General features: G+C 37.1%; 1 protein-coding gene across 2 annotated transcripts in view; it reads left to right on the top strand.

Moving 5' to 3' along the window:
• The window catches only part of IMPG1 (interphotoreceptor matrix proteoglycan 1), a 66839-nt gene that overhangs the window by 32310 nt on the left and 18149 nt on the right, over positions 1–16380 (top strand). For both annotated transcript variants that reach the window (XM_056344631.1, XM_056344632.1), the window contains exons 11-12: positions 815–891; positions 1396–1930. In XM_056344631.1, the coding sequence (XP_056200606.1) occupies positions 815–891; positions 1396–1930 (612 nt within the window). The remainder of the gene's footprint in view (positions 1–814; positions 892–1395; positions 1931–16380) is intronic.

Genomic DNA, 16380 nt, shown 5'->3' on the forward strand with positions numbered 1-16380 from the left:
ATATCCCCTTCTAGTCCATCAATGATCTTTTCAAAGCTAGAATAGCCCTGGTTTTGGGGAAGTAAGTTAAAAAGGGGGAAAATAACTTAGAATATTTTTTCTTTTATATATTTACCAAAACAATCTTAAAACACACAAAGTACTTTAGCTGCAGTGTTTCATTTTCGAATAGCAACATTTTGTTTCAAAAAAAAATACATTTAGATGAACTAATACTCTCTGTAAGAATAAAAGGACATATTTTAATGTAGATTAAAGTCCCAAGAAAAAGTTTCATTGATATAGAATAGAATAACAATAATTGTTGTAATCAACTTTTTCCAACTATTTATTTTTAATAACCAGTTTTAGAAAAACAGTTTGCATGCAGATATATTTAAAAAGCTCCTCTGAGGGGCTGAAGGGAGCATCTGGGCACCAAAGTCAAAATTCTCAAAAGTAACAATGGTGTGGACTCTGGGTAAACACAATATAATGAGTCATCACAGCCCATGCAAATTTAACTGAGTGGTTCATACTTCAGCTGGTTATAAGCGTTCATCCATTGTTCAGCTGTCTGCAGACCTATCCCATTTATACTAAATAAAAGGGACAAAGAATAATGCATATAAAATTCCTGTTTTCCTCACAATTGCTGGTTTAGATAGAAATGTATGCCTTTCTTCTTAACATGGTTTTTTTTTAAAGTTGGGGTTTTTTGGTGGAGAATAGCTTTAATACTGGTTTTTACTGAGTTTATGAGCTTTGAGCAGTTTTCAGTGTGCCACTGCTGAAATATTGTGTGCTCTCTCTTTTTTCTTTTTTTCCCTACCAGAATCTATTATACCACCTAGTGATTTTGATAATGATATCCAGGCCATGGTAACTATTCCTCTGGAAGGCCCTGATTTGGTAAGTCTACACTGGTTGTTACATTTATTTATTTATTTCTCCATAAGAAATAAAATTAAGCAGTGTTAAGGTGTACATAGATATACAGACAAAGGCTCTTACGCTAAAATACATAACTGCCTTTTATAAATGCTGTAAGGATTAATTTTGTACTGTTATACGGCAACAGAGATACTGTTCAGAGCATTTACAGGTTAATGCTGCTGCTTGATTACCTTTTCCAGTTTTAATTACAAAGTAAACAATGCCTTACCAATTCAGTAGTACTTTTCAATGTCAGAAGGAGAGCTATTGACAGGGATAGTTAAATTCATCTTTCTTTGACCATTTTTAAAATTACAGGCAATATGATTAGGATCACATGCACATGCCAAACATTTTATATGTCCCATGACTTCATGCTGAGTAAGCTGTTTGCAAGCTCCCGTGGCTAAGGATTATTGGCCTTTTTAGCAATGACAGTTAAACATAATAATGAAAGCTGCTTTTAAAAAACTTTTTCAGGACTCCGTGAGTGTGGAACTCCCACTAGGTTACCCCAGCGCAGCAACAGTGGACCAAACCAGAGACATTTTGATCAATGAATTTACAACTGGAATTCCTGTGCTAAGTGGAGAGGTCAGTGCCCCTGAAGAGTTTAATAATTTTGTTTCATCTGAACCTGTGTTCCCTACCAAACCCTCCAGAGAACAATTTCAGGTCAAATCTCCTCCAGACGCAGAAGATATCGCAACTGACCACCAAAGTTTCACAGTGCCTTTCAGTGCTCTGGGTAGCACTAGCAGTCCTCCAGAATCAGAGGATTCCTATTTGCCTCCTCCAGCAGATGATTCTGCTAGCAATGACTTAATCACCGATGGCTATGAGTCTCCAGTGGAGCAGGCTACCACATCAGCAGCTGATACCACAGGTAGCTTTACTCCACCTAATCTCCTGCAAGCCAGAGATGAGAACAGTGAAGCTGAAGAGAAGAAAGAACTGCCTGATATAACAGAAACACCTTTCAAGGAAGCTGACCAAGATAGTCTGTCTGGACAAGGTAAGACACAAAAGATTTTTCCTTAAGAGAATAGGAAAGATCCAGTTGTTATTACACACACATACAGCCATGTGTACAGTAAGCATTCCTTTCAGTTGTGACAGAAATTTTTCTGGACCATCAAAGGTGCAAAATTTACATTTCTAATGCCCAATTCAGGAAAATCCTGATGCACCTGACTTCAAGGTCGTCAAAGAAAAAAAAAATCCTACCTAACAACAAATGCCTAAGGATAAGGCATGCTTTGTACAGGGTATTACAGTAAAAATTCAAAGGGGCAAGCAAAAAAAAAAGGAAATCCCAAGTAAACACAAAAAAAAAATCAGTATTTAAAACATGGAAGGTAAATTACTTTGGGTTCTACAGATAGATATGGGTGATAGCAGCAAGAGTATCATGAAATAATTTATTGCAAGCAAAAAATACCATGGCTAAAGAATTTTACATATTTACAGGTCTGATGAATGTAAAAAAGTTTTTTTAAATTCCTGTTTCCTATTTTGTTTATTCAGTTTTATCCATACAGTAAGGTTTTTTAGAGGCATCCAGATAAATAAGAAAAAACACTTATATCAAAAATGTATGTACATACATATGTCTGGGTGTAGAAAAGTCTGTATAATTTAACCTTTAAAATGAAAAATACATGATAGTCATGTTTCCCACGGTTATCAGGAAAGTGTTGACTCTGCAGATGAAAAAACTTCAGACAAAGATAAGGTTAGCTTTGAGGCACAGGCAAATTACGCTTTCCCCTAGAACAGCAAAATGCCTCCATCACCTCCATCGGGGGCTTGGAAAGCCATTCTAGATGCTGTGGAGAACTATAATGCACAGGTAACTGGATTCTCTGGGGCAGCAGCCTCCACTGGCAAAGCAGCAAGAGTCATGGTTCCAGCTATTGCTCTTCATCTGTCCCAGTTTGTCTGCTCCCTCTCCTGATCCCTGGCTTGGCCTCACCATCTCAACATTAGGTCAGTAAACTTTAATTTTACTTACATTTCTAAGAGGCCTGTGCTAGCTGTGTAAGATGCTAGGGTTGCTACAAACACATGCAAGGAATTGGTTCTTGAATGAATCTTCAGATGTGTTTTGTCTCAGATTTTTGACTGACCATCTCAACAGAAATGTAGAGGGCAGGTAAGGACTTCATCGAAGTTGGCAGGATTCTCTGAAGTCCCCACATAGTCTCTAAGCAATACTAAAAAATCTGCAGAGAAAAACAAATTCAGGGCAAAATTCCCACAGTATGCACTAGCTTGCACAAGCATACTCAGTGTTTCTGGATCCCCAAGAACATCATCCTCAAAGCTCATAAGTTTGCTCCCTGCTGCAGGAAAGTCCCCTGCTCCTGTAGGAGGCTCTATTCTGTCCCTGTTCTGCCAGCTCCCTCCTTGCTCAGTCCTTGGCCTTTCATGTCCCACCCTGCACTCCAGAAACCTCTTGGAGTGATCGTAACAAACCCTCCTCCCCCTTTCAGGATGTTCTTCCTGACCGAGCATGCCCAGAAACAGCGAGGCGGCAGGGCCCATTCATCCCTCCTGCCCAGCCACATCCCGTAAGGCAAACAGGCAACATTCACATAGCTGATCGGAAACACCCCGCTACATGGGGATACACCCTTCACAATGAGCCCACAGAGCAAAAATGTGGGAGGGGGGAAGTGCCTATGTACTGTGTATAGTCTATAGCATTCTTTTTTCTGAATCCAGTAAATAACAAGATAATTTTCAAGAATAAAGAACGTAAAAGCGGCCACTTGGGATCATGCACTAATCTGCTCCAGACAGACAGCGAAGAGCATAACATGGTCAAGTTGTTGCACCTGGTAGTTTATGTACTGAATAAGAACTTCCCATCCTGTAGTCTGGCCTTTATACGCAGGGTTCTGAAGTGAAAGACAAATACCTTATGACTTAGATTAGAAAATCACTTCTCATAAGAATCAATTTTCAAATGTTCCTGAAAAGAAAGTTTATGTTGAAAAGTGTTAAACACAACTATTTTCAAATGCATGCTGAGAGGTCTTATAGTGCTACTGATAAAAGCACAGCATACCTTTAAATAACAGTACAGCATACCTTTAAATAACATTAATTATAACTGTGGTAAAGTATTACATTTGCAGGGGAAAAAACGAGTCATATGCGTTTTTCATTCTCATTGGGTTAGAGATTTGGTGTCATTAAAACCACATAAAGCCACATATTTTGCAGCTTGCTAAATAGCTGAAAAACTTTGTAGCCTAACAGCTTCAAATGATTGAAGAGAAGCAGCAGAGGGTATTTGGCTCACCAGAAATGCAGAGCAACTTAGGCTGAAAATACTAGTTTCATTCTAAAATTGTAAAGAATTTGTTTATTACAATTTATTACAGTTAGTGCTTGACTTTTTCATTGGGTGGGAGAGATACAGGAGATGGACCTCTCTGGCTCCAGGGTTCAAGCTTGCTTGATTGTTCCACAGTGACAGTGTAGGACCACAGTTCATTTGACTCGCACACAGACTTCAATACCTCAGTTCAAAATGGGGATTAGATTCTGTGTTTCTAAGTGATCCTCAGAGACACTATATTGCATATTTAAATGAATTTCAATGTCATCAGGACCAAGGGAAACTTTAGGAAGGATAATACAAACGGAAAGTTCACCACCTACTGACACAGATTTCTTCAACAATTTTTTCTCGTATAATTTGAGATTTGGTCAAAAAATACATAAAGGTTTTGCATCTTCCTAAAGCCATTATTGCCTGTGCTCACAGAGCATGGAATAGTTTGCTTAAAGAGATGAAGACCTTCTGTAAATGCAGTTTTGATCCTGTAAGCATGTGATACTGACCCTTTAAACACTACTTTAAGAAATTATTTGTTGCATGTTTGGGTTGGAACCTGTCAATCTGTAAAACAGAATTAAATATATAGAGCTGTAAAAAAGAACTTCCACCAAAATAAGGACCACTATCTTGTTCCTCCTTGTTGAACACAAGCTATGTTTAAAATAAGCACTACAATATAAGAATTCCATCATTATCTCTGCAGCTGAGTAGCAGAAGAAAAATAATTGTTCCCTGCCCAAAAAGAAGGGATGCTGTAGTTATTATATTTGCTTAAAATCTTATGGTACACAAAACATACTGCATGGATAACAGAAAAGAGATGTTAAAAATCTATTTACTGAGTTCTTAAATGAGTAAATAGTATATACTCTTTAACGCTTTTTCTATTTCTATAGGTTTTTTTCAGTTCTGGCAGTACTGTGTATAGCATCCCCTGTATTATTTTCTTTCCCTAGATTTTGCATATTTCATAGGAACTTACAGAATTTGATCTGGAAATTCAGGACTTAACAGCATTTACAACAGAGATTTTATTAAAGTCAACAGTGTTGGTAATATTAATTTTAATGCAGCAAGTAGAATTCCTCACTAACAGGTACAGAATTATACACGCTTTGTGCCTGGCTGCATTTCATAGCTGCATTTCTTAGCAAGATTTAAAAAACAACAACAAACCTTTGAACTGTTGCTGGTGTGAAACAGCAGAAACTACTTGGTGTTGTGTAATGTTGGACAGAGGGTTAGGGTCTAAACAGCTGCCTGCAGTTCTGCTACATAAATTTCCATCCATTTCCTCACCCTACAGTTCAGAAGATGAAGCTAATTTTTCTTCACTGCATGTTTAGGACCTTAAATTTACTCTTTTTTACCACAAAAGGAAGAGCTGGCTACCAGAAATAAAATAGTACGAGATTCTTTTCGGTATCCCCATCAGCTATATGCTTCACAGATGGACTTTATTGCATTGATTATCAAATGTGTGCAACTGCAGGCTGAACATTACTACAGACTTCTGAACATTGAACACCAGTAACCTACACCGACTACTTTAATTGTGCCTACCTGAGGTCACTAAGAAAAGCAATAAAAAAATTCTTTCACAGCTCCCAAAAAGATAATCAGACTCAGCCTCACACATACAAACGTACACAAACATCTGCATACAACATCTAGGGAAAGCAGAATGAAAACAGGTGATGGGCAAAGAATCAAACTAGTGAGAGGTGTCGTTTTAGGCTGTGTGGGATGGGATTTGTCAGGCTTGAGCAGCCAGTGGGAGGAATGAGCCAGGACCAGGTGTGAAGCTTCTTTCAGACAGTATTGTGCTTATTGTGGACAGTAATGTTGTGCATGGGCAGTAAAGAGCAGGGCAGTGATGATTAGGCAGTTGTGCTTGCCAAATGGTGATAGTAGTTACTCCACCCCCTGAAGTAGCCCAAAACTACTAGGAAGATGCTAAGTACTGTCTTTAAAGTAAGCTTAACATTTGAATTTCAAATTCTGTTTTGAGATTTCGCAATAGAATTAAGAAAAAAAAAAAAAAAAAAGAAAAAAAAATCCTGGTATAAATGTCCAGACCTCTCACTGAAAAGTTCTGAAATGGCTGGATCACATGTTGTGGTTTAAACATTTGACTGCTCAAAAAGGTTTTGCTGTGGCACTCTCAAATTTTAGGCTGTTTTGATTTCCCATTTTCAACCAGTGCAAAAACCTTGCTTTTTTTTCTGTTGTCTGAGATTATACCTGTTCACACACCTGTTCACAAAGCATTCCTCTTTCTTCTTGGTATTTTTTTCCCCCTCCGGAGTTAATTCATCAATATATCTTCTGTATGGTTAAATTTCTTCTGCCGTTCATTGCAGTCTTCCTGTGGCTCTATCTAAAACAATATGACCATTCAGAAAGGAAGCCTCTTGTGCAACAAATTAGACAGATTGTTATTTCAAAAAATGAGAAAATTTCAGTAATAAACCAAATACAAATGTATAAGCAGATAAAAGAGTTCACGAAGGATGTAACAATAATGCTATGTCTTTACTTCCTAAACAGTAAGAATTTAAATTTGTATTTGTTTTAATTGTAGCTACTAGCAAGTTATGCAATCTAGGTAAATGCTTATCCCAAAATCTTGACCATCATGGAGGAAGCATTATTTCTGGAGAAGTTATTCCAGAAGCACAGAACAAAACCTAGCAATAGAATACTTCAGCTATTGTTGTACTACCTCTGAGCCTCACCAGCCTGGATCTCAAGAAAAGCTCTGAGAGAAGGCAACTCTGTAGGGTGTATCACGGGTTTTTTTCTGCAAGAAAAAAACACTGATGAAGAGTAGATGGTGGTCACATCTCTGTGTGGGTAACTGATAAAATCCTCATTAATTTCCATAATTGCTTTCATGTTCACACAGCCTTGTTGTGAATGGTACCCTGTAATATCTTCCTCCTGCCCAACAAGGTTGTTGTGCACTCTCAATCACTAAGATTTCTAAACAATATCTAGAAAACCTTGGTTTTCTGCATGTTTGGGGATTCTTTCTGCCTCTGGTTCATCCCCAGCTGCCTAAGCACAATCTATGCTTAGCATAGCTTTCTATTTGGCATAACTGGCATCGCCATGGAAAAGAAAACCGTTATGTCTTGCAAGAATCGCTGTGGAAGTTCCCAGGATCGGAATTCACCCATTCTCTGTGCCACAAATGCTCACCAGTTTTTTCACGTCAACAGTTATACAGGGTAAGCACTCTCCTATTTCCTTGCATGTTTTTATGTTTTTATGTTTTCTTTGACCATAAACTGACAGGATTTTCTCAACTTTCTCCCACATCAGCTTCTATCTGTGCCCTTTCATTTGTTGCTTGCTGCTTCAGATGTACAACGAATGCTTTTCATGGACATGCTACTCCAGACTGATGTTTGGAGAAATGAACAGGTAAGTCTAGCTATGTCCTTTTCTCAAGAATTATGCAATATTGATTGGCCTAAAATTTATCTGTTCACTGATGAGGCTGAATGCAGAAGTTTCAGCAGGCCCGTATTAGGACACGTCAGATTTAAGAAGAAGTTCATACGATGTTCACTGTGATAAAATTAGTTCTGCATACACAGAGTACTACAGGTATTGTGAAGAGTTCTAAACGTATTAGAGTAAGTGATTAGCATATGGCCAAAATTTGATAGCCTGCTCTGCTCAGTGCTGGGAACAGCAGGAGCAATCTGGGTAGAAAAAACCCTGCATCGCTTCTTCAAAACATACTTAAAAATGCTAAAATGAAATTACTAATACAAGCAAAAAGTATGAGAGAGAGTACTCTCTATCATCCCAATTTAACACGTCACTTGTTTAAATTATTAAGCTATCCAATCAGTTCAGTTCAGTTTTATTTTAAGGTTAAGCTTTGCTTCCTTCAAATATGATTTCTTATTCACACATCCTCAAATATGCAATATAAATGCACATTAACCAAAACAAGCGAAACTTTACTTTATATCCAATTGGTAGTTCCAATGACCCATTGAAATTACTGTGTGAGGTACAGAAAACAATTTATATTTCTGCTAAGAAAATTTGCTTATCCAGAGGCAAATCATCTGGGCCACTTGTATAATGAAAAAATGTAACACCTCATTCTCTAGCTATACAGCTAGTAGGACGATATACCTCAGTGTTCTGCCACTTGTTCACTCATACTTTTTACTCTTAAGTCTCTCCCCCAGACACAATTGCTGTCCCATTGTTTACACCTATTGTGTGCACACCTATTATATGTTCATAGTCTACATACACACATGGGGTTTCTTTTTCACACAGTCACCACTGTACATCGCTAGTCACCTCCATTGCTCCTGCAGCTAATTCTCATGTACCTCACGTGCCATTTTAGACTCTCAAAGCTAAATATACTTCAGTACCTGTTTCCTAAATGCTATAACTTCTCTTATTATTAATGTTCCCCTGATGACTGACCCCTTCTATGTTCAGTGCTATTTCACTCCAAAGTAATCCTCTCCCTCCCTCCAAATTCACAATAATACTGCTGACTTAAAATCACTCCGCTAGTCAAAACTTAATATTTTAATTGGTTGCCGGTAACCCTCTACTACGAGTGAGATGTAACATGTAATACACACTTTCATACATTTCAGTCTCAGATCCCATCTTGTCTTGAAACCAAATCTTCCTGCCTGTGTGCAGAGACAAGATCTAAAGCTGAAAAATGGGGAAGTTTTCTTACCTGCTGCCCAGGAAGACAGCAGCAGCCACAAGGGCTATAGACACTCAGGGGAGAGAAGTGAAGGAGTACTTGTCATATGATAACATTCAAAACCTGACAAGCCTACAACCCTCCCATAATTCTTCATCTTTCTTACTGTGCATGAAGGAGCTCTCCCTCTAGGAGGGACACATAGCTGTTGCTGCATGTGGTCTAACTGCACTTTGCTCCAGAAAATTAATTTTCTTTGAAAAACTTCTTCCAGGAAGCTTACAGTCTTCAGATAGAAATACAGTAGTTCAAATCCTCTAATAAAACCGGAATATAAAAAGGCAGAAATAAGTTCAGAATTTGAAGAGCCAGTATCACAAATAACTTTAATATGTTAATGCCCTGAATAAAAGCTTTTAAAATCATGTGACCAATGCAGTAGTAAAATAAGAAAAATACTTTAAGACAAATAATACAGCCTTCTAGGCTGGGGGTGTAAGAATACCCGTTGCCAGGTCATAAATGAATGAAACTAATGAAGTTTACATGTCAGGTAGTCCAGTTGGAACAAATGTCAGGTAAAGTGGCACCCCTGAGACTGACATACCCTAAAAAATGCATTTCCCTCACTTGTTAAAATCCTTGATCTTGCTAGAAATGCTGGCTTCAAGAAGTAATGTGTTATGATCAAATGGTACTAAAATTTTGATTTTCTAAAATTACAGTCCTCTCTTTGGAAGATTCAGTATCCTTCCAGTGTAAGAAAGTCCATCTCAGCTCAGCCTGGAATTTTTAATATCCCCTTATTCTCTGCATTAGACTATTACAAGCAAATTGTAACTTGAGTGCTGTGAATTGCATCTCTGGATGGAGTTTTATATATTTACCTACAGGGAGAGCTTGATCTTCCAACTTTGATTCTTTCGGCCATACCTGAGATGCCTTCCATGGATGGCACTGATGCCAATACCAATTTAAGCTTCAGTTTGAAAGATGTCATAGTAATTAAAACTAGCAAACATAAATACATGAAAATCGTAAATGGAGACAAATTTTCAAGAATGTTTATACTAAATTTAATGGGGTTTGTGTTTGTGAAAATCTAGAATAAGCAAAACTCCTGCCAGGATAGATCTCATATATATGCACATAGCAATTTACAAAAAAAGAAAGAAAAAAAATACGTTCTGACTTCTGTTTGAAGATAACATGCATTTTTTTCCAATAAGTTCTTAACATCGCTTTCTAAATGCAACTTTATAGAAAGGTATGTAGAAGAAAGTACTAAACACAATTTCAAGCAATGATACCTTGGTGCAAATCAGGAGGCAGAAGTTTTAATTTTGTTCTATAGAATGGTACAATCATTATGTGCACCAGTAAGAACATGATTAAACTAAACCTCAGTGCAAAAGAATTTGTTTCTCCTTCATTTTATTGTGTTTACATGTTTAGGTTTCTTTTTCATTCTTCCTCAGTTGGTGGAGGTTTTGTTGGCTTTTTTTTTTTTTTAATTGAAGTATTGTAGTGTACAATACTTGTAGAATAGTGGTGTCAATAACAGATAACTGAGTTTACAGTCAAAATTTTACATATGACCAAACATTTATTTAATAATCATCTTTATTGCTGTGCAATTTGGAATGATGTGCTTTCAGGCAGAGTGGGAGGACGAAGGTATTGTTGGCATAACAAAACCCATCAAGGGTTGTCTGAGAAAACATCTTCATACCTGAAGATTTCAGTTCCTAAGCTGTACCTTTCAATGAAACTTGCTATTGTTTTGATTTATTTTTCTAGAAGTCAGAAGGGCTGAAGTTGGAAAAATACTGCAGCAATAATATATTTCAGTCCTTTCCCCTGAACATATATGTAGTCCAAAGCAGTGGCAAAACCTGACTAAACTTGTCTTAGATTAAGATAAGCCCAAATTTCCATTTTTATTCCTATTAAATAACTTATTCCCCATTTCAGAATCAGACGCTGACACTCTACAGTGAAACAATAAAAATCAAAATTATGCTGAGCAGTTCTTGAAAGCATCAGGCCCAAAATCATTATTAATATCACTAAAACTGAGATGTATTCTTCCAGTGCAATATGGTTTAAAAAAAAAAATAAATGGAGTGATTTGCTCCATTTCAAAGCTGTGAGAAAAAACAGATTACCTACATTCAAAGCACAACAGTTAGAGTAACAAAACACTCCTCATTCTGTGACTTCCATTCCATTAATTTCATGGTTTTCATATACAAGTAACTATATAGTATGAAAAAAAAATTGTATTCAATGTTTTCATTTTTATTGTTAAATCTTAAAGTGCTTAAGTAATGACAAGATTTTAAGAGTGTCATGGATTTTAACTTTCTAATTCCATGTTTTTCTTTCTGTTTTTAGGTCCTTGGGTCAACACATTACTTGAATTTATATCACGTGACCTCTCTTTTGTTTTTACCATTTTGCAAACTAATAAACTTCAATACCACAAAACTGTCTGATGGTCCTATCACCAATGAAAATTTGATCTTTTTTTTTTTCTATCACACAGTTGATAAAAATAGAGGAAGTGGGCAGGGAATGGGGAGTACTTTCAATTCTGAAAGATAGGTGGTGTAACCTGACACATTTTGGTCCTAATAATTCTGAAGAATAAATCAAAAGTAGTATTCCAGGTTCTCCATCTGGGGTGCTACAAAACTGTTACAGTGGCATGCAAGAGTATTTGCAACATTTAGATGGATGCTTCTTTATGTTTCTAGGTGTTTGTAAAGCTTTAGGTTATTTTCACACAGATTTCATTATTTTAAACTCATGAAATATTTTTTTCCAATTTAATTGTAGAACAGTTAACAACAGCAATAAGAACGGCTAATCCTCCTGAAGCTATGGTTTTAAGTGAGATGTTTCTTATTCAGCTTTGATTCCATTCCTTTGCAGACTTTATTCATGTTTGTAAATTCACTGCTGCTCAGTTTTGCTTCTTTTATTTAATTCACTGAATGGAATACCAATCAAGTCCAGACTTCTCAGGTTAGCATGGTTATTTGTTTAAGATCTGTTTTAATATGACTTTACTATGGTAGCAAATAGTGCAGAACTTTAATACAAAATAGCTTACAATAAATGATAGTCACAGCAGCCTCTGGCATTTTTAACACATTTTCATTGTAAATGTACTTACTAATTCCATTACTTCACAAAAGTATTCTAATCTCAGTTGAATCATTTCTTTAGCAAGGACTTTAATTAGAAAACTGACTTTTAGAGCGCTTGAGCACTAGCATGTTATTTTATCTAGCAATCTGAGTAGCAGAAGAGTTAAAGGTCCTGTAAATGGTAAAAGTGACTTGTCAAGTTAGAGAAATAACCTACCACTGACCTACTGTCTATACAAGGTATCTAATTATACACCTCTTTGTATAGTATTCTTATGAAATGGAGGAATACTGCCTCAACATCCAACTTTGTAATCCCTTAATTATGAGTGTGAATACTCTTAACTGCCTAAAGCAATTATTATGGAAATACTGCCTTTTCTTCTGCTGTAGTCAGAAGAGGGCTGAGGCAAATGGATGTTTCTGCATCTTTTCTGAGTCTTAACTTAGGCAGAACAAACACCATAACCAGGTGCAGCAGATGTTGAAGTCAGCGGAGGGATTGTAGCGGCGTGATGGCTCAGACCCAAGTTTAACGGATTGTCATGGACTGCTCTCCAGTCTCTTCCACAGATACTTCCACTGCAGTTTCAGTGCAAAATGAAGTCAAGCACTGCTACACAGAGCTTTGGGGATGCTTTAAACACTATCTGTTTCTGTGCTGTTCAAAGTACTTTTGTGTTTCTAAAATGCTTAATCCTCTAGAACTGCTGAAAAATGAGAATGTCAAAGACAGTCATTAAACAGTGAAGTCTCTCGGTATATGAATTTGACACAGGTCTATAAAGTAAGCTTGCCCAATTAATTTTATATCTATAGCTGTATTTCTACCTGCTGTACTTAAATGACTACTTTGAAGCTGGAAAAGTTTTTTTTTAAATCGTTAAATGTATTTATTGCATTATTTCAAAGTTTTAAAGATATAGTCTTATTCAAAAACTATGCCAAAAGCTTTAACGAGAGACCCATTAGCAGAGAGCTAACTGAATTCCTTAATAAAACAGAAAATGGTTATCTAAATTACTGTTTTTCAGCCATGCCTTGGCCAATGCATGTGAAAATTATAATCAAAGAACAAATTAATTTCTAATTGCACAAGAAACTGGTATGTCAGTGGACTCTTACAGGTACAGTGACTAAACATGAAATTGCTCAAGGCAGATGTGACTCCTTTTTGCTACTGACTGATTTCCATGAAGACTAAGGGAGCTTGCATTTCCCAAAGAGCGTCAGATCAATGAAAATATTAACCCTCAGACATCCCATAAAGGAAATTCCTTCTCTGTATTGAAAACTTTGTGTGAGTTGAGTAAGACCAGCTAATTTACATCAGTGAAAAGTTTATGGGCAGAGAGACTGTTGTGAGCTGCACCATTCTGCTTCTCCCGCACAGAAGTAGCTGCATCGAGGGAAAAGTTGCAGGGAGCAAAAGTAGTCAGGTCTTGGCTTTATTCTTAATGATTTACTCTTAATCTTTATGCATCTTTGAGGAAAAGTGAAGAATTCTTTGCTTTTTACGTCTTCATTCATTGCAGAAGTGTATAGTTCTACTGACCTCCAAAAAAAGGAATCATGGTACAGATCCCAAAGTGAGATGGGGGCCATGTCATAACTCTGGGAGCAAACATCCCAAATCAAACACACAATCTGTTGCCCCAGTCAAAGTACTCAGCTAAGGATGAGAGACAGTAAAACAGGGTTGTCCAGGTTGTCTAGTTACCAAGTAGAAGGCAGGCTTTATTGCTAGTGTGCCGAGCCAACTAAAGAAGTAAATGGAAGATTCTTTCATAATGAACATAGGCAAGATTAGGAAGCTGTAGTTGCTCAACACCCTGAATTCTGCAGTGTTTTAGCTTTTCAGATCTTGATTTTGCAAATTTTATGTTTTCCTCTTAGCTTTCCATATCAGGTAGATCTGGATTTTTCTGAGAATAATGAGAGAAGATTATAATTACTAAGTAGTATTTTATTAGGATAGAAAATACTCCTCTTGTGACACCATGTCAGAATGACATTTATATGCATCTTTGGTGGAGACAACATGACGATGAGGCACAGTTGCAAGGTATGAAAATTTTGAGAATAAACTGAAGGCTTCTTCTATAAGTTACACAGAGTACTACATAGTAGTGGAGCTAGAGCTGCAGCTATCAGGCTGTTCTGTGAAAAATGTTTCAGTGAGGATGCTAAGGAAAAAAGGTCAAGAGATACAAGAATTTTTAGGACTGGAGTTGGAGAAGAGATGGGGTTCAACTGAGGTTCACTGGAGAAGGAGTTCTGTTGGTTTCACTGGGCACAGAACCCGACTTCTGGAGAATTCATATACACAGACAGAATGACAGCCATAGATTGTGCTGGCTCTTCTGGCTTAGCCTTACAGTTAAAAAGACAAACTTAATCAGTAATTATGTGCTGCAAGACATTTGTTGTGACACGTTAGGTTAATGATCCTCTTCTCTTAATTCTTTTAATCCTCATCTTACTTGTGCCCTAGTTAAAATGAAAGATCTCGAACGCAAATTTGGCACTTTATCTATTTGTTTATATACAATAGTCCTGCATCCAGGGATTTTGTTGTATTTCAGGCACCAACAAAATGTGTAAATTTGAATCCAGCTACTTGCTGTACCAGTCTGGTATTTATATCAGCAAAGCTGCCCATAAGGAGATTCTTACCCTGCATTATGGACCACTCTCTTAATTGCACACTTTTTCCTTCATTAGTTACTTTCTTCAGTCAGCATGCATGCAAATATATTCATAAACATTGTAATACTGTAACTTCTGTATACAGAACAATACCCATCAGTGGACTTGGAAAGTTTGTCTGTTGTCAATAGGAAATGTCAGTGCTTATTAAGCTCATGAATGCAATGAAATGCTGGGACCTCTTAATGCATAACCTTCTGGGCCTGCTTATTAATGCAAACCCACTAGAAAAATGTCTCATGAGAATTTGACCTTTCCCAAACAATAAATCCTTATTCATGGTCAATTAGGAGGGTTTCCCTCACTTAAAAAAAATATAAGAGGACCAACTAATTATATACCTAAAATAAAGTTGTTGAAATGGCAGTTGATTTTTTTCTGATAAGTCAAACCTTTCTATTTCACTCCCTCAGCTGGGAATAAATGCCTGCATGCAGCACACTTATTACAAAGATTTAATATAGCAATGTGCCCAGGAAATTGCCTCTTAATTTCGTGTTTACACATCTTTGCCAACAGCAGTTTAATTTTAGATATAAAACTCTCCTCAGTACAATATTTTCCTGCCTTATCCATGTAATACAAAAAAACATCTGCAGAGTTCAGTGAACATCTTTGTGGGAGGGTAAGTGGTAGCTGAGTTAGAGCTGAGTTTTTTATTGCTTTCAACATTTTTTAATTCCATGCCATTGTTTAACCTTCAATATGGTTACTCTGGGGGTATATTTGCATTCAGCATCTTATTTTGTGCTCTGTGGATTTCCTACACCTGAATGATAGTGTTGTAGACCAAACTGTATGCTGAAACTAAATATGCTGAGATTAAGAATGTCTAAACGGTTGGTGTTTGTAGCATTAGAGGTTTCATAAAGTAATTGTCTATGTTTCTTCTAGTATTCTGCTCTAAAATTCTCATCTACAAGGCAAACTGTGTGAATTTTTACAAAATTGCTTTATGATGAACCAGTTTAAGCATATTTTATGTTCCATTTCAAAATTGTATGTGTGTATATATATATATATATATATGCACATATAGAATCATAGAACAGTTTGGGCTGGAAGGGACTTTTAAAGGTCATCAAGTCCAACCCCCCAGCAATAAGCAGGGACATCTTCAACTAGATCAAGTTGCTCAGAGCTCCATTCAGCCTGACCTTGAATGTTTCCGGGGACTGGGCTTCTACAACCTCTCTGGGCAACCTACTCCAGTGTTTTATTACCCTCATCATTTCTTCTTTATATCTAGTCTGAAAACCAATATATATTGGGCTTATATACAAACCCAATGTTTTAAATGCAGAGGGGTTGGGGTTTTTACATTCCATTGATCAGCAGGTTGAGGGAAGTGATTCTCCCCCTCTACTCTGCTCTCCTGAGACCCCACCTGGAGTACTGCATCCAGCTTTGGAGCCCTCAACATAAGAAGGACATGGACCTGTTGGAGCGAGTCTAGAGGAGGGCCATGAAGATGATCAGAGGGCCAAAGCAGCTCTCCTATGAAGACAGGCTGAGAGAGTTGGCATTGTTCTGCCTGGAGAAAGAAG

Source organism: Falco biarmicus, chromosome 6 (genome assembly GCF_023638135.1).
Source record: "Falco biarmicus isolate bFalBia1 chromosome 6, bFalBia1.pri, whole genome shotgun sequence".
Lineage (NCBI taxonomy): Eukaryota > Metazoa > Chordata > Aves > Falconiformes > Falconidae > Falco > Falco biarmicus.